The sequence below is a fragment of the Mustela nivalis genome (assembly GCF_964662115.1).
Source record: "Mustela nivalis genome assembly, chromosome: 11".
Lineage (NCBI taxonomy): Eukaryota > Metazoa > Chordata > Mammalia > Carnivora > Mustelidae > Mustela > Mustela nivalis.
Window position 1 is genome coordinate 20,182,303 of NC_139030.1, and position 19,450 is coordinate 20,201,752.

The window sequence follows — 19,450 nt, forward strand, 5'->3', positions numbered from 1 at the left end:
TCAATTGATATATAGTGTAATGTTAGTTTCAGGAGTAGAATTTAATGATTCATCACTTACATATAACACCCATTGCTCATCACAAGTGCTCACCTTAATACCCATTATCCTCTTAACCCATACCCTTGCCCACTTCCTCCCCAGCAATCCTAAGTTTGTTCTCTATGGTTGAATCTGTTCCGTGGTTTTCTTCTCTCCTTTTCTCCTCCTCCCCCATGTTCATCTTTTTCCTTTATTAATTTGGAATGTGGAATTTACTAAATTCCACATATGAGTGAAATCATGTGATATTTGCCTTTCTCTGACTGACTGTACTTAGCGAAATACACTCTAGCTCCATCTAAGTCATTGCAAATGTCAAGATTGCATTCCTTTTTATGGCTAATATTCCTGTTTGTGTGTGTTTATACCCTATAACTTCTTTTTTTAAAAATATTTATTTATTTGGCAGGCAGATAGAGGGAAAGGGAGAAGCAGGCTCCCTGCTGAGCAAGGAGCCTGATACAGGACTTGATCCCAGAACCCTGGGAACTTGACCTAAGCTGAAGGCAGATGCTTAACTGACTGAGCCACCAGGTGCCCCTATACCACAACTTCTTTATCCATTCATCAGTCATTGGACATTTGGGCTCTGTCCATAATTTGCTTATTGTTGATAATGCTGCTATAAACACATAGGTGCATGTATCCCTTTGCATTGGGTAAATACCTAGTAGTGTAGTTGTTAGATTATAGTGTAGTTCTGTTTTTAACTTTTTGAGGAACCTCCATACTGTTTTCCAGAGTGACTGTATCAGTTTGCATTCCTGCCAATAGTGTAAGTGAGTTCCTTTTTCTCTGTATCCTCACCAACATCTGTTCTTTTGTGTGGTGGTTTTTTTAGCTGTTTGGACAGGTATGAGGTTATATCTCATTGTAGTTTTGATGTGTATTTCCCTGATGATGAATGATGTTGAGTATCTTTTCATGTATCTGTTAAGACAGTTGTATGCCTTCTTTGCGAAAATGTCTATTCATGTCCTCTGCCCATTTCTTCGGCTTTTTTTTTTTTTTAATGTAGGAATTGGATGTCAGATTATTATTTTTTTTTAAAGATTTTATTTATTTGAGAGAGAGAGCACAAGCAGGGGGAGCAGCAGAGGGAGAAGCAGGCTTCCCGCCAAGCAGGGTATCCAGATGTGGAGCTCTATCCCAGGACCCTGGGCTCATGATTTGAGCCGAAGGCAGATGCATAACCAACTGAGCCACCCAGGCACCCCTCTTCTGTCCATTTCTTAAATTATTTATTTTGGGGTGTTGAATTTGAAAAGTTCTTTATAGATTATGAATACTAGCCCTTTATCACATGTCATTTGCAATTTCTTCTCTAATTCTGAAGGTTGCCTTTTAGTTTTGTTGATGGTTTCCTTCACCGTGCATAATCTTTCACTTGATGAAGTCCCTTTTTACTTTTTGTTTCATTTTTGCTTTTGTTTCCTGTCCCTCAGGAGACATATCTAGGAAAATGTTGCTACTGCTGATATCGAAGAGGTTGCTGCCTATTTCCTCTTGGATTTTGATGGTTTCCTATTTCACGTTAGGTCTTTTATCCATTTTGAATTTATCCTTATGTATGGTATATAATGTGGTCAGTTTCATTTTTCTGTGTATTGCTGACCAGTTTTCCCAACACCATTTGTGGTAGGAAGAGTCTGTCTTCTTTTCATTGGATATCCTTTCTTTGTCGAAGATGAGTTGACTGTATAGTTATTGAGTCCATTTTGGGGTTTTCTGTTCTATTCCATTGATCTGTGTGTCTGTTTTTTTTTTTTTTTAAGATTTTATTTATTTATTTGACAGAGAGACAGTGAGAGAGGGAACATAAGCAGGGGGAGTGGGAGAGGGAGAAGCAGGCTTCCCACTGAGCAGGGAACCTGATGGGGGCTTGATCCCAGGACACTGGGATCATGACCTGAGCCAAAGGTAGGTGCTTAACAACTGAGCCACCCACGCGCCCCCTTTGTGTCTATTTTTGTGCCAGTACCATACTCTCTTGATTACTACAACTTTGTAATATAACTTGAAGTATGGAATTGTGATGCCACCAGCTTTGCTTTTCTTTTTCAAGATTGTTTTGGCTTTTTGGGGTCTGTTAGGATTTTTAGGATTCTTTGTTCTATGAACAATGGACTGCTCTATGGAAAATGTTGGTGGTATTTTGATAGTGATTGCATCAACTCTGTAGATTTGCATTCGGTGGTAATAGACACTTTAACAATTATTTTTCTTACGACCTCCATGGGCATGGAATGTTTTTCCATTTCTTTGTTTCCTCTGATTTCTGTCTTAAGTGTTAACTTGTTGAATTTCTGCTTAGATGATCTGTCCATTGATGTAAGTGAGGTATTAAAGTTCCCTCCTATATTATGGTATTATTATCAATGAGTTCCTTTATGTTTACTAATGGTTATATGTGTTTGGGTGTTCCAGCTTGGCATATGTACACTTGTTAGATCTTGTTGGATTGTCCCCTTTATTATTATATAGTCTTCATCTCTTGTTACAGTCTTTTATTTAAAATCTAGTTTGTCTGATATGACTACTCTATCTTTCTTTTGATGTCTGTTATCATGATAAATTGTTCTCTGTCCTCTCACTTTCAATTTACCAGTGTCATTAGGTCTATAATGAATCTCTTGTAGGCAGTGTGTAGATGGATTTTTTTTTTAATCCATTCTGATATCCTAAGTGTTTTGATTGGAGCATTTAGTCCATTTACATTCAGAGTAATTATTGATAGATGTGAATTTAGTGCCATTTTATTGCTTGTTGTTTCTAGAGATTTTCTGTTCCTTTCTAGTGTTTGTTGCTTTTGGTCTTTCCCACTCAAATAGTTCCCTTTAATATTTCTTTCTGGGCTGGTTTAGTGATCAAAAACTCCTTTAGTTTTTGTTTATTTTGGAAACTATCTTTTTTTTCTGTTCAGAAGGACAGCCTTGCTTGGATAGAGTATTTTTGGTTGAATATTTTTCCCGTTCAGCACATTGAGTATATCATGCCAGACCCTTCTGAACTGCCAGTGTCTCTGGAAAGATGTGCTGCTAACCTTACTTGTCTTCCCTTGTTTATATGTATTTACAAATACATATACATTAGTAAACCATAAAACCATTGTTTTTGTCCTGCTGCTTTTAGGATTTTTTCTTTATATTTTGCAAATTTAGCTATGGTATTTCTTGGTGTTGCCCTGCCTTTGTTGATTTTGTTGGGAGTTCTCTGTGCCTCCTGGATTTGAACGTCTTTTTCCTTCCTCAGATTAGGGAGGTTTTCAGCTATCATTTTCTCCAGTAAACCTTCTGATACCTTTTCCCTCTCTTCTTCCCTTTCTTCTTTATCATACCTGTGATATGAATGTCATTATGCTTTATGGATCCACTGAGTTCCCTAAATCTACATTTGTGATCAATATTTGTCTTTCCCTCTTCTTCTCACCTTCATTATTTTCCATAATTTTATCTACTGTGTCACTTATTTGTTCCTCTGATTTTTCCATCCTTGTGTTCATTACATCCAGTTGGTTTTGAACCTTGGTTTTTGCTTTTTTTCACTTTAGCCTAACTAGTTTTTAGGTCTTTTGTGTCTGTAATGAGGGACTCCTTGTTGTCTTTTGTGCTTTTCTCAAGCCCAGCTAGTATCCTTACGATTGTTCCTTTAAATTCTAGATAAGGCGTATTACTTATATCTGTTAGATCCTGATGATGACCTTTTCCTGTTCTTTCTTTTGGGCTGAATTCCTTTGTCTTGGCACTTTGTCTAGGTCTCTATCTTCTGTGTGTTAGGAAAGCCTGTTATGTTTCCTGCTTCTGAGAGTTAGGGTTTTATGAAGAAGAGGTGACGTACTGTTCCGAGCCTGGTGGCTTCAGGAAGTATCTCCGTTGTATGCTATGTGTACATTGCCACTGTATTTTGACTGCTCTTTCCCTCAGGTCAGTCCTCTGCAGAGTTTCTTGTTGCCTAAGGTGGAGTGTTTGGATCTTTGCCAGAGTATGGTGAATTTTAACTAGGTGTGCTCTTGTCTACTTGTTAAAAGAGACCTGATTTCCACGGAAGCTGGAGCTTTGCATAACTCTATGATCAGTAGACATGGTGCTTGTGGGGGGTTTGTGCTGTTCTCTTGGGGAGTTTATTTATTTGAGAGAGCAAGCGAGTGAGCAAGAAAGCACAAGCATGGGGAGCAGCAGAGGGAGCGGGAGAAGTTGGTCTCGATCCTGGGACCCCGAGATATTGACCTGAGCTAACAGCAGATGCTTAACTGAATGAGCTACCCAGGGTCCCCTGTTTCTTGCCTTTTTAAACTGGCTAGGACTTTCATTAAAATATTGAATGGGGGGCAGTGAGAGTGGACATTTTTGCCTTGTTCTGATCTCAAAGGGAAAACATTCAGTCCTTTACCACTAGGTGTGCTGTTAGCTGCAGATTTATCATGGATGCTCTTTATCAGGTTGAGAAAATTCCCTTCTATTCCTAGTTTGTTGAGTTTTTATCATGAATGAATGCTCAATTTTGTCAAATGCCTTTTCTGTGTAAATTGATATGATATTTGGATTTCTGAGTACCTTTGTCTTCCCAAGATAAACCCCACGTTTTGTGGTATAATTTGTATTTGTACATACATATATTGCCAGATTTGATAATGCTGTTATTTTGTTGAGGACTGTAGTACCTATATTCATGAGGAATATTGGTTCTAGTTCTTCTAAACAGTAGTTCCTGTTGTCTGCCCCCTTCTGCAGTTTCAATTTCCATGGTTTCAGTTCCAAGGTCAACTGCAGTCCAGAAACAAATGATCTTGTGATGTATCAGAAGGTCAGTAGTAGCCTAGTGCTATACCACAATGCCTGTGTCATCACCTCTCTTGATCTAACCATGTAGGCTTTTTATCATCTCACATCACAAGAAGGATGATTACAATAAGATGTTTTGAGAGAACACTCATAGAACTTTTATTACAGTATATTATTTCTTCAGTATATTATAATTACAATATATTATAATTTCTTACTGTGCCTAGTGTATATCTTAAACTTCATCATATGTGTGTATAGGAAAAAGCAGTGTATTTAAGGTTGGGTACTATCTGTGGTTTCAGGCACCCACTGGAAGTCTTGGCACATGTCCCCCACTAAGAAATGGAGTACTGTACTTTATCTTGATATCAGGGAAATACTGACCTTATAATGTGAATTGGGAAGTATTTTGTTCTGTGTTCTGGCAGAGATGATGTAAAATTGGTGTTATCTTTTTTAAATGTTTGGTGAAATTTGCCACTAAAATTATCAGGGTCTGGAGTTTTCATTTCATTGAAGTAGTAATCTCTTCTAGGTGGGCGTTAAGTAGAAGTCCTAGTTCCAGTTCCTTGTGTGTATACCCGTGTCCCTGAGGAGCCATTCAAAATAATACAACCTCTGTACTGATTTGGGTTGATGCAATGTCCATGTGCAATGCTTGAATAAATCTAAAGGATATAGAAGAGAGCTGGTCTGTGGAGAGATTGGTGACATTGTTGAAAGGATAGGCAGCTTCCTATTCCTGGTGCTTTGTTAGCAAGGACACAGTGGATGATTATAACCTGAGTGATAAGCTTATAGAATCATAGTTTCCAGATCTCACTTTATTTATAATTACTGAGGCTGGGATAATTTTGGACATAGCCCATCTGGATACATGCCAGAGACCACCTCCCCTGGGCTGGGTATACCTTATCAATCTCAAGAGTTATATAATTCACATTATCACTGCTGGGCTAAGTAAGGTACACAGTGTTTGCACACATAAACAGACTTTTCTTTTACAATTCTTAGTTTTTTAAATCTATCAGAGCATGGTCAGTTTTGCACACATCTCTGAGTCACATTTATAAGCTTTTAGCAGCTAAAAGGCTTATCCTATTAAATCGCAATCCCTAATTCTTAGCTATTAGGGCCTGTAACCTAGAGTTGATAATCTCCCTGGGTTTCTTCAGAGTCACTTATGTACTGGCTTCTGGCTTTCAGTTCCCTCTTTGTTTCTGTTACCCTTTTTATCTCCTTTTTTTCCTTTGAAGTTCACCTATGTATCTAAAAAAGTATTGTTACATTTTATAAAGTGTTTTGGTTTGTTTTGGTGGGGAGGTCTATGTCATGTCATTCAGCCATGTTGCTTCCCTTTTAAAAAAGTTTGATCTTAAAAGATTAGGCCGGCAATCAGACTTTCAATACTTATTTGATAATTAACCGTATTAAAGGCATATGTGTTTTCTTTTATCCATCAAACATTATTTTTAAACATTTACTGGGAACGAGATACTGAGATACCAAGGATAAAATATCATCCCTGGTTCAGTAAACTTTGGGATTAGTAGGGGGCTAGATGAGGGAACAGTGGCAGCAGTATTGATAAACGCTCTCATGGAAGACAGCACAGGGCTTGATACTCACAGGAGGTATCTTTTTCTCTTTCTTTTTTTTTTTTTTAAGATTTTATTTATTTATTTGACAGAGAGATCACAAGTGGGCAGAGAGGCAGGCAGAGAGAAAGGGGGAAGCAGGCTCCCATTCAGCAGAGAACCTGATGTGGGGCTAGATCCAAGGACCCTGAGATCATGACCTGAGCCGAAGGCAGAGGCTTAACCACTGAGCCACCTGGGCGCCCCATGAAGTATCTCTTTATAATATAGGTTAAGTCAGGAAATTGTTTTTGGAGGAGGTATTACCTCACTTGAATCCCGAGAGACAAGTGAGAATAAGCGAGGTGAATTTAGATAAAAAATACTAGAGGCAGAACAAAAGCATTAGTGAAGATGTTAATGCTTAAATTAGAAATTTTAAACATGCAGGTAGTTTGTTTGTTAACCTGGAGTGTAGCAACAGAGGGTTGAGAATGACAAAAGATGAGAGGGTATCCGTGTATTTTGGGCCTAATATGAAGTGGGTATCTTAAGAAGATTTCATAATGTTCTTATTTTTTTTCCATAATGTTTTTAAAGATTTTATTTGTATGGCAGAGCAAGAGAGTGAGGGAGAGCACACAAACAGGGGGAGTGGGTGAGGGAGAAGCAGGCTCCATCCAGGATCCTGGGATCATGACCTGAGCTGAAGGCAGACACTTAACTGACTGAGCCACCCAGGTGCCTCCATAATGTTCTTGTACTTGTTTTTTAAATAGAATTTTGAGATTATAACTGTTGCAAACTAAAATTTCACAATTTTCAAGGTTATAAATGATCAGTCATGCTTCTTAGCACCTGAAGAATAACATACACAGAAGTGTTCATCTGTAAACATTTCCTTTTTTAAAAAAACTGAAATTAATACTAAAACAATGACATTGAAAATTTGATAACTATTATGCAAAATATTCATTTATACCATACATATACAATTAGTATGGGTTGACCCTGTTGAAATGAGATAAAATTAATCTATGATTAACTTATATTTTGGGGGCATCTAGGTGGCTCAGTTGGTTAAGTGATTGCCTTTGGCCCAGGTCATGGTCCTGGGATCTTGGGGTCAAGTCCCCCATTGGGCTTTCCTGCTCAGTGGGGAGATTGCTCCTCCTTCTTCCTCTAACCTTCCCCTCCCCACTACCCCCTTGCCCCTGCTCGTGTTCTTGATTGCTCCCTCTCTCTCTCAAATGAATAAATTAAAAAATCTTTAAAAAAAACCCAAAACATATTTAAAATCAAACTTTACAAAATAAAGTTTTGGCATTTATGGCAATACTCAGTTTTGATAGTTCATCTATCTGCATCTATTTTGAAATCTTGTAATGTCACTTTTTATATTATGCAACTGCCAGTAAGCTCTAAGCCTGTTTAAGTTTTTAAAGGGTATTTTGTAAAACGAATATTTAAAAGATACATGGGAATGATCAGTTTTTATGGTATAGGCAAGATAATTGATGTTAATGATGTGATTGTTGGCTACTTTTCTGATGGTAGATTCCTGAACCATAAGTAGAGAGAGATTTATTCCCTTGATTGTTACTCCTTATAAAATAAGTAGTCCTGGAAATGATATAGACATTAACCTAGGAGACATTTATGCCCAAATATAAATTTGTGAGATCTTTACTGAGTCAAGGTTTTAATAAGAAGGGATCGTAGGCGGGATAATGAACCTCTCTACAACTGACATATGTCCACATCCTAAAACCTGTGAATTTAGGTTATATGGCCAGAAGGGATCAAGGGAACAGATGGAATTAGGGTTGTTAATTAGCCGTGTTTAAGATTGGAAGATTTATTTTGGAATATCTGGGTGGGCCCAGTGTAATTACAAGAGTTCTTTGTTTTGTTTTGTTTTAGAGAGAGAGTGTGTGTGTGCTGGGGGATAAGGGAGGATAGTGGCAGAGAGAGAGAATCTTAAGCAGGGTTCATGCCAAGTGTAGAGCCCAACACTGGGCTATCACAACCCTGAGCTCAAGACCTGAACCAGAATCTAGACTCTGACTCAAGAGTTGGACGCTTAACTGACTGAGCCACCCAAGCTTTCCATAAGAGTATTTTAATGTGGAGAAAAGGCAGAAGAGAGTCAGTGTCTGAGTGGTGTAATATGAGAACTTGACCTGCTATTGCTGGGTTTGAAGAAGGTAGCCAGGAACTAAGGAATGAGGGGAGCCTCTAGAAACAGGGAAAGGGAAGGCATGAATTCCAGCTTTTGAAACTTCCAAAAGGAACACAACCTTGCTGACCTGTTGATTTTAGCATGCTGAGACTTTTGTTGCCCTTCTGACCTATAGAATTATAAGATAATAAGTTTGTTTTAAGCCACCAATTTTGTGTTCATTTGTTATAGCAGCAGTATGAAAACAACACAAAAAGTGGGGCTGTAAGTGCTATATATGTGGGAGATTGGAAAAATACACTGAAAGTATAGCTGGATTTAACTCATGATGATTTTTGTGTCTGTGGTTTTGCCTTTGTCTAGCCTAGTCTTTGGACTTTCAGCTCAACCACACTTTAAGGGAATAGCAGCAACAATGTAAAGAAATGGCCCACAATCTTATAAATTGTATAGTTGAATAATTATGATGGCTTTTAAAAAATATGTATTTATTTTTATGATTTTAATGCATTTTTTTGGATGGCTTTAGAAAAAGATATGTGCAAAAGGACCTGATAGTTTTGAGAGAATGGTATTTTAGAGTAGCTCTAAAGGCCTGTAAGATGTTCTTACTCTTTCAAAAGCAGAAATGTTCAGAAGACTTCTAGTGATGGTGACATAACAGTTGGCAGTTTCTTTTCTGCAAAAAGAAAAAAAAGCATAAAATTGGAAAATATTGGCAAAACAACTATTTCAGGGTACTGAAAATTACCCAAAGGCAGACAACAAATTGAGAAGCATTTTTTTTTTTTTTTTAATCTCTGGTGTTTCTTATAAGATAGATGGATACTCTGGCCCTTTTGCCTGTAACTGTTTATACCACTGCCTGTCTTTTCCCCAGTCTGTGTTGGTGAGAACTGTGGCTTTCCAGTCTAGACTGGTCATGAAAACCACTGTTTTGTTGGCAGATGAGCAGACTTGATCTGGGTAAAGGGCAAAAACCTGTAGCTCTGCCATCTAAGAGTAGTGGACTTGATTGAGCACGGATGAATGAGGAAAAGCTGTATCTGAACTAAGCTGAGATTGTAGTTCTAGTTCAAGGCATTTGGTGGATTAGTCAGAAATTTAATAGAGACATACTATAAGTATGAGAGCCATAGGAAAGTTGAATATACTTTCTACACTTCCCTGTATCATAGGAAAACTATGTATGTGCAGGAGAGATGTAAGAAAACCCAAACTTAAGAACTGGTTGCAACATTAAATGCACCTACACCTCTTCCCACTAGATCAGTCAGCAGAAAATGAAAGTCTCATAGTCTCTAGTGTTTGAGCATATTCTTTACCTCAGTTACTGTCTTACTGCAAAGCAGTATTGACAGTGGGTAGCCCCAGGGAGCCAGGCTAAGAAAAATAAAATAGTTGAATAGAGACACCAATAGTTGAATATCTTGGAAAAGACAGATTGTACAGTTTAAATCTTGACAAGTTACTAGATACAGGCAAAGAACCCTCAGAAAAGTTACACTTGGTTTTACTGTATTATTTTAATGTAGTTTTCAACAACAAATTACTAGGTATACAGGGTCATACAGGAAAAATGTGATCCATATGTAAGTGGGAAAAAAGTTAGCAGAAACTGGACTCTTGATGGGATTGAGCCGTAACTTCAAAGTGGTTATAAGTATGTTAAAAAAAAATTGAAGGAAATATATTCAGAGAATTAAAAATATGCTACCAATGAGTCAAATTGGAAATCTCAGTAAACTATAATGAAGAGCCAGATGGAAATCTTAGAGTTTAAAAGTATAACTGAAATAAATTTTCACCAGATAAGCTCAAAAGCAGATCTGAGAAGTCAGAAGAAAGAGTTGGATTTGAAAGATTAATAGAAGTTTTCCAATCCAAAAAACAGAAAGAAGCAGAATAGATAAAAATGAACAGGATATCTGTGGGTCAATATCAGGTGTTCCAAAGCATACAGGTAATAATGGGTGTTCCAGATGAAGAGAGAGAAAGGGGAGGGGGAAAATACTCAAAGAAATAATGACTGAAAACTTATTAGATTTGATGAAAAAATGCTTATTTATGGACCCAGGACTCTCAGTGATACCCAGGTGGGATAAACACAGCAAACCAAATCTAGACATATTGTCAACTTGCTGAAGCCCAAAGCTAAGAGAATCTTAAAAGCAGCAGGAGAAAAATGACTTGTCATATACAAAAGATAAATACTGTTTGCTGACAAAAACATTGGAGACTAGAGGGTAATGCAGTGACATACTGAGTATTGAAAGAAAAAACTGTATTGAAAGAAAAAATTGCTAGCCAAGAATTCTATCTCCCACAAAACTGTCTTTCAAAATATAAAGATGAAATAACAACATTGTTATATAAACAAAGGCAGAGAATTTATTGCCAGGAGACCTACCTTATAGTCAGTATTAGATAGTTAACTTGGATATATAGGAAGGAATGAAGAGCATTGGAAAAACTCTAGTAAATACAAAAGGGATATTCTTTTAACTAACAAAGCTCTTGTAATTGTACTGTTGGGTTTATAACATGGGTAAGGGTAAGGTATATGGCAGTATCACACAAAGGAAGAGGGGAGGAAATGGAGCTATACTGTGTAAAATTGCTAGGTTTTACCAGAATTAATCTGAATAGATTATAAGTTAAAGGTACAGATTGCAATATCCAAGGATGTCTGGGAGGATGAAATTGAAAAAAGAAATTCTCTCTCGAACACTTCCATTTTCTCAGGTATATTGTACATGTTAGAAATAATTATGTCCCAAGAAATCTTTTTATTTATCATTACTGTGTTTGGTGCTCCAGTATTTTATGCATATATTCTTTACACTATTTGAAGAATCTCTGAATATATTTCTTTCTCTCTTTTTTTGTGGAGGAGGGACAGGAGGAAAGAGGGAGAGAATCTTAAGCAGGTGCCACACCCAGCACAGAACCTGACATGAGGCTCAGTCTTACAACCCTCATGACCTGAGCCCAAAGCAAGAGTTGGACACTTAACTGACTGAGCCACTCAGCTGTCCCTTAATATATTTATTTCTAAAATAAGAAAGAAACTCTACATGTAACAGATGTAAAATGGTAGCAGTCAGAGTTGGTGGTGTGTTTTTATGATTTTCCTATGCAAAATAAATAACAGGCACAACAAATATTGGTTATTTGTTGTTACTTTCAGTCTTTATTGGAGCAAGAAAGGAAAATGTATTTTAGAACAAAATAGATAAAAATGAATGATTGTCCTACCTTTCTCAGTTGGAGAATGTGATACGAAGGCACATTTATATTTACATTTAGTATTTAGCATGAACATGTGTAATCTGTTAGATAAAACAGTTCTGTTATTAAAAATCACCATAGTGGTAGGACGCCCAGGTGGCTCAGTTGGTTGGACGACTGCCTTCGGCTCAGGTCATGATCCCGGAGTTGCTGGATCGAGTCCCGCATCGGGCTCCCAGCTCCACGGGGAGTCTGCTTCTCCCTCTGACTTTCTCCTTGCTCATGCTCTCTCTCACTGTCTCTCTCTCAAATAAATAAATAAAATCTTAAAAAAAAATTACCATAGTGGAATTTTTACTTGTGTTGATATGTTTGAGTGCCTCATAAATTTAAATTATTAGAGTAGATATTGTAGGATACATAAAGATTTATTAATGAAACTTACCTTACTATTTCACTCCCTCTTCATTTTTCCCATTCTCTGCCCCCAATCCCTCCTTTTATACACCCATAAAAAAGGGGGCTTAAACATCTCATACTTACTAATTTTGGGTAGCCAAGCAGGAAATCATGAGAAATATGGGATATGTCCATCTGGCTATTTTATGAGTATGTGTTACATGTATATGTTTTTGTGCTTTTTTGAGTTGTGACATTTTTCATAGATTCTGCAGTGCATATTCTGATATACATTTGTCTTACCGTTTCATGATTGCTTTTATGTCAGTAAACTTTTTTAATACCTTGTTATTTTTTTGAAAAATATTTTATTTATTTGACACAGAAAGAGAGATCACAAGTAGGCAGAGAGGCAAGCAGAGATAGAGGGGAAAGCAGGCTCCCTGCTGAGCCAAGAGGCCCATGTGGGGCTTGATCCCAGGACCCTGGGATCATGATCTGAGCTGAAGGCAGAGGCTTAACCCACTGAGCCACCCAGGCACCCCATACCTTGTTATTTTTTTAATGACTGTCAAGTATCATGTAGTATCATGTAGTATGAGAGTGTTCTGTAATTACCCATTTTTTTTCCCACTGAAGGATATTTAGGTTGTTTTTAGTTTTTACAGTTAAACTGTTAAAATGAGCATCATTACACATAAAGGTATACCTCATTTTTGTGCTTTGTTTTATTGTATTTTGTAGATTCTGCCTCTTTTACAAATTGAAAGTTTGTAGAAACCCTGGGTTGAGCAAGTCTATTTCTGCAAGTCTGTTTTTCTGGTATTCACTTCTGGTCTCTGTTATATTTTGATAGTTCCTGTAGTATTTCAAACTTTTTCATTATTCTCTGTTTTTGTAATCTGTGATTGCTGAAATCTCAGAAGATTGTTAGCATTTATTAGTAATAAAGTATTTTTTACTTAAGATATTTATACTTTTTTTAAAAAAGATTATTTATTTATTTATTTGTCAAAGAGAGAGAGAGAGTGCGCGCACAGGCCGACAGAGTGGCAGAGGGAGAAGCAGGCTCCCTGTGGAGCAAGGAGCCCGATGTGGGACTCGATTCCAGGACGCTGGGATCATGACCTGAGCCGAAGGCACCCGCTTAACCAACTGAGCCACCCAGGCATCCTGAGATATTTATACTTTTTTTGACATAATGCTGTTGGCATACTTAATAGACTACAGTATAGTATAGAAAAAATTTTTATATGCATTGTGAAACTGAAAAAGTCATTATACATGCTTGATTTTGATATTTGCTTTATTGTGGTAGTCTGGAACTGAACCCACAGTATCTTCAAGGTATGCCTGTATAGCTTTGTGCATTTGTATGAATGTTTTTGTAAAATAGATACAAAGAAATATAATTAGTTCAAAGTTTGTGAATTTTACATTTTGATATAGCCTGCCTTTTTGTTCTCCAAATGTTTTAAAGGTTTATACCACCATCTGTGTCATGTCCCAAACTCTTGTTGATACTGGATCTTAACCAATATTTTATATTTTTTTGCCAATTAAATTGGTAAACAGTGATTATCTCTTTTAATTTTATTTTCCTAATCACCAATAAGTTGTACATCTTTGAATAGAATTCTTATCTGTTAATACTTCTTATTCTTTAAAATATGTATCAGTTTTGCTCATTTTTTTGTTATGGTAAAACAACAAAATTTACTGTTTTGGCCATTTTTTAACTGTATACTGGTATTGAGTACATTAATATTTTTGTGCAGCCATCACGAGTATTCATCTCCAGAGCTTTTCAAGCATCCCATACTGAAACTCTGTACCCATTAAATGATAGCTCAACGCTTCCTCTGCCAGGCCCTGTAACCACTGTTCTGTGTTTTGTCTGTAAGTTTGACTGCTCTGTGTAACTCATGTAAGTGTAATCATATGGTATTCAACCTTTTGTGACTGCCTTATTTCACTTAGCATCAAGTCTTCAAGGTTCATCTGTGTTGTAGCATGTTATCAGAAGTTTCTTCAATATTTCACTGTATACATATGTCACATTTTGTGTATCCATTAGTCTATTGATAGACATTTGGATTGGGTTTTTTTGCCTTTTGGCTTTGTGGATAAGGTGCTGTGAGCAGGCATGTTCAAGTATCCCTTTGTGTCCCTGCTTTTAATTTTTCTGGGTCTATAACCAGATGTGAAATTACTCTTCATTCTGTGTTTCAGTTTTTGAAGAATCACTGTACAGTTTTTCCATAGTGGCTGTACTATTTTACATTTGTAGCATTCATGCTCAGTCGTTCTCATTTCCCCATATCCTTGCCAACATTTATGTGTTTTATTTTGCTTTACAGTAGCCATCCTAGTGGGTGTGAAGTCATATCTCATTGTGGGTTTTATTTACATTTTCCTAATTAGTGATGTTGACCACATCCTTTAATGTGCTTATTTTCCTGTTGTGTATGTTTTTTGGACTAGTGTCTATTCATGTTCTTTGTTCACTTTTTAGTCTGGTTGCTTGTTTTTTGTTATTGATTTTTCTCATCTTTTAAAGGCCTCCACTTAATGTTTGCTTAGTTGAAGTCATTCTCAAGCCTCAAGTAGGTCTAGTACAGATAGTAGATCAGTGATATATATTGATCCTTCAAAGATAATAATAGTATCTGGGGAAATACATTAGAATTCAGAGAAGAGAGCATATTTAACAGGAGCGATGGGGTAGTATTTGATGTAAATCTTCAAAGAAAGTATCAGATACTGATACAATGAGGGAAGACATTAGAGGAAACAAAGACATAGAGGACACAGTTAATTTTATTGCATATAAACAGAAAGTTCAGTTTGGCTTATTTGTTGTTATTGGGAGTATACACCGGCACAGTTTGTGTGTGTGTATAGAGGGAGAAGATGGTTTGGCAGCAGCTATAACATACAGATGTTCTTTTATCCAGCAACTTAAGAGAATTTATCCTATAGTTATATTTGTGGGAATAGATAGTAGTAGTATTGTTGGCAGTGGCATAAAACTGGAGAAAGAGTACTGATGAGTAGGGTATTACCCTATTATAATCTTATTTGAGGCTACGTTGAATACATGGATAGATAATTTCTGGAAGAATAACCAAGAACAGTTGACAGTGGTTTCACTCTAGTGTGGGTGATGGCATGGGAAAAAATGTTCACTTGTTTTGTTTTCTTTCTTCCAGGACATTAAAAAAAAGAGCAAAGTACATTTTTAAAGACCTTTTGAGCTGAAAATTCATAGCTCTGGATTCTTTCCAGTATTTAATGCTATTTCTGTATAACTAATTTTTGATTTCAGGAGTAGAAGAACGGAGGCACGATGAGAAGATGAACTAAATTTTTGTCATCTAAACAATAAATAGATTATAGGTTGGACTGTGTTTATTTATCTTTATCACTGTTTGTGGGATTTCTTTCTTTTTTTTTCCCCAAGATTTTATTCAATTATTTGAGAGACAGAGATCACAAGTAGGCAGAGAGGCAGGCAGAGAGAGAGAGGGGAGAAAGCAGGCTCCCTGCTAAGCAAAGAGCCCAATGTGGGGCTCGATCCCAGGACACTGGGATCATGACCTGCCCCTGAAGGCAGAGGCTTTAAATCACTGAGCCACCCAGGCGCCCTTGTTTGTGGGATTTCTTGAGAACGTTTGTAAAAATAAGCCTTCACAACTCTACATATCCAGCGTTAAAATAAATTAGGCAAATGGGTAATGCCTTTCATAATTTAATTTTAAAAATATTAGATAAAAATACATTTAGGAGTGACTGGAATAGGAATTTTCAATAGGCAAAATCACTAATATGACCTTTTATATTTTTGTAAAGTTTGGCCACAAATTTGTGGTATTTAAAGGACTTGATAACTAAATGAGAGGTTTTCATTTTTATAAGATACTGTACCAATATAAGCCATTCTCTTATTATTTTGTGACTCCCATCAGCTGTTATTGAGCAAAAGAATATAAGAATTTGTTGGCGCACCAGCGTGGCTCAGTCATTTAAGCATTGACTCTTGATTTTGGCTCAGGTCATGATCTCAGGGTTGGGAGATTGAACCCTGCTTCAGGCTCAGTGCTGGGGGTGGAGCCTGCTTAAAATTGTCTCCCCCTTTCTCTGCTGCTCCCTCACCCTCTTTCCCCTTCTGTTAAGAAACAAAACAAAACAAAAAACAACAATATAATAATAATCCCTTAATTGAGTAAACCGTGTTTTCACATTTAGTTAGCACAAATACATGATGGCTGATAATTATTTTCTCCCATTTGGGGAATCTTTCCATGTCAGTGCACTTAACGCTATCGGCTAATTAAAGCAAGATTTCAGTCTTGGAAACTTAACTTTAAGGCAGAACTGTTAATGCTTTTTCTTTTGTGATTTCAGCAAATTGCTTTTAATTTTTCAAGAATTGAGAGGAATTAGGTGACCAATGAAAGTCTTTTACTAAATGAAGGAAATTCATGTTATTTGTCAGTTCAGTTGCCATTGAAAAAAAAGAGAAACACCTGTATCTTAGACATGACTTGCTAAACTTCAGGGAGATTTTTTCAGGTTTTTCAAACAATGGTTTTGTATTCTGAAGTTTTCTGTTTAATGGCAGTAATTCTTTTTTTAAAGGTATGGACTACGGGAATTTGTGGTGATTGCCCCTGCTGCAAACCATGATGCAGTTCTCAGTGAATCTAAGTGCAATCTTCTTCTGAGTTCTGTGTCTATTGCTTTGGGAAACACTGGCTGGTAGGTGGACATTTTGAAAAACCTAGACAATGGATTAAAAACTTTTAAATTTTAATTTATGAAGGAAAATGGTTCCTAAGTTAGATTTTTAAAAAAGTAAATTCTTATTGTTCCTACTTGTGCATTATTATATTAGAATATCATATAGAATGGCAAACTCAAAAGCTTTAGTGAGTGCATTTCTAAAGGGAAATTTACTGAAATAACCAATGAATAATTGAAATGAAGAGTAAATTGTGCTCTTTTTATGTTTTGCTTTCAAATGTTTAGTTTATTTAAATTTTACAAAATCTAATTTTCACACTTAAAAATGGACCCTTGTCAGCCTCAAATGAGATTGCCCATATCAGATGACTCAAACTTTTTGCGGCTTTGTGTATGTCGGCAAATGACTGAAAGTGCTTAGAGTATTGATTTTGGGCTTACAGATAAATTTTAGGAAGTAGGCTTATTTGCAAATATGCAAATCTGTGAATAATAAGGATTGGCTCTATCTTCAAATGATAAAGTAAAAAATACCACTAATGCTGGTTTGATTTGTATTGTTTCATATCTGTGGATCAAATTTTATTTTGCCTTTGAAAGGCTATTATGATACTGATGCTGGCAGGCTTGATCTGGACCCAGAGAGGGTCGCTCAGGACCATCTGAGGGGTTCCCTGGATGTGTGCAGGATAGAAATCAAAGGTGAGCTAGCAGGAGATGAAAGCAGTATTTATTAAAGGCATAGAGAGAGTGCAGGGAGAGTATCTGAGAGACTCAGAAAAGGAGGAAGTCTCATCTTTGCTGGGGTCTGGGGTTTCTGTTGAGGATCATGGTCTGGTGTATGTGCCCTCTTAGGCATCCAGGAACTGGCAAGAACAAATGTGGGCCTTGTGTTATTCCTTGGAGCCAGGGTGTCTTGGCATGAAGATGCCTAGTGCTAGTGGTCCAGAATGTGCATCTGATAGCTTTGTCTGGTCATTCTCACCTGGTCCTTCCTTAAATGTTATCTATTTTAGAGAAATCACTAACTCCCTGTCTCTTATAAGGAGGACATAAACTACTGAGGCATGTGTAAAGTAGGGGTGCAGCTCCTAGAAGAATAGAAGCAGGAAAAGGAGAAAAAAGATTTTTATGGAGTCCTTCAGTTTCCCTATCTCAGTATGATCGTTTTTATTCAAGAAAATTTTCATTGTGCCTTTTTTAACTTTCAGCTATTATAAAACAATTTTCTGAATATAAAGTGCCATTAGATGATCATTTCTTAAGCTTATTAGTGTAAGGAGAAAAGAAACTAACAGTGTCTCTTATAAATATAAGTCTCATGAGTGATCCTTGCTTAGTGTTTTTAAATATTTGAGATTAAAATAATGGGGAAATCTTTAGTTTTAGGAATTACTCAGTGTTTAATGAACTTAAAGTCTATTCCTATTTAATTATGTCTTACAGCCAGGTGCCACTTTTTGTGCAAATTCATCACAAATGGCGAAGAATGTATGTGGGCGAATGTCAGGGTCATGGTGTCCGAACTGATTTTGAAATGGTTCATCTTCGGAAAGTGCCAAATCAGTACACTCATTTATCAGGTCTGCTGGATATCTTCAAATCAAAGATTGTGAGTTTGTATTGATATTGTCAGTCTTCTCTGGGATCCAGATGAAAGTGGCAGTTTGGTAATTTTATTGAGTATGTAGAAACATTAATGTAGTTATGTGAAGGAAAGATGTAATTGACTATGTATATTCAAAGAAACAGTATGCAGTTAGGTTTTTAGTGTGCTAATGCTAAAGAACAACTAATTAAAATAATTTTGTTTAGTTTGTTAACATTTATTTACTATGTTACCTCTTTCTACTCTTCTCTATAGTAAAACAGTTGGCCCTTGAACAATACAGGGGTTGGTGCCTTAACATTGCATCTCCCCTGTGTAGTAAAAAATATACTTTTAACGTCTCACTCCCCCAAAACTTGACTATCATTAGCCTGCTGTTGACTGGAAGCTACACCAGTCACATAAACACTTGATTAACATATATTTTGTGTGTTATATTTCATATTCTTAAAGTAAGCTGGAGATAATAAGATGTTACTAAGAATATCGTAAGGAAGAGAAAACACATTTATAACACTGTACTGTAAAAAGCTCATCTCTGAGTGGACCTGCATAGTTCAGACCCATGTTCAGGGGTCAGCTATTGCCACCCTACCCAGATGAGTGTGCTTCAGGTAGCTGCCTGTTCGGGATTTTGCCTTTGAGCTCCTTGACGCCTCAACACTTTTGGTTCTGAATTGTCTCCTTCCCCACCCCAAATCTTCATTTTGTTTGATTTTTAGAATTAACGTGGCTGATATTTTACGACTGAGAGCAATAAGGCTAAACGAACGGTACTTAGAACATCCTTGGTGTTCCATAAAAACACTACCACAGAGATACGGAGGACTTACCTGTGTTACTCTGGAGGAAGAAAATTAGGGTTTAAGTCGAGGAGCTG

The 19,450-nt window shown here is 36.8% G+C and overlaps 1 protein-coding gene across 2 annotated transcripts in view; it reads left to right on the top strand.

The window, feature by feature from the left end:
- Positions 1-19,450, top strand: part of RAB3GAP1 (RAB3 GTPase activating protein catalytic subunit 1) — a 116,604-nt gene that overhangs the window by 38,512 nt on the left and 58,642 nt on the right. For both annotated transcript variants that reach the window (XM_082689315.1, XM_082689314.1), the window contains exons 6-7: positions 16,857-16,976; positions 18,408-18,573. In XM_082689315.1, coding sequence (XP_082545441.1) covers positions 16,857-16,976; positions 18,408-18,573 — 286 coding nt within the window. The remainder of the gene's footprint in view (positions 1-16,856; positions 16,977-18,407; positions 18,574-19,450) is intronic.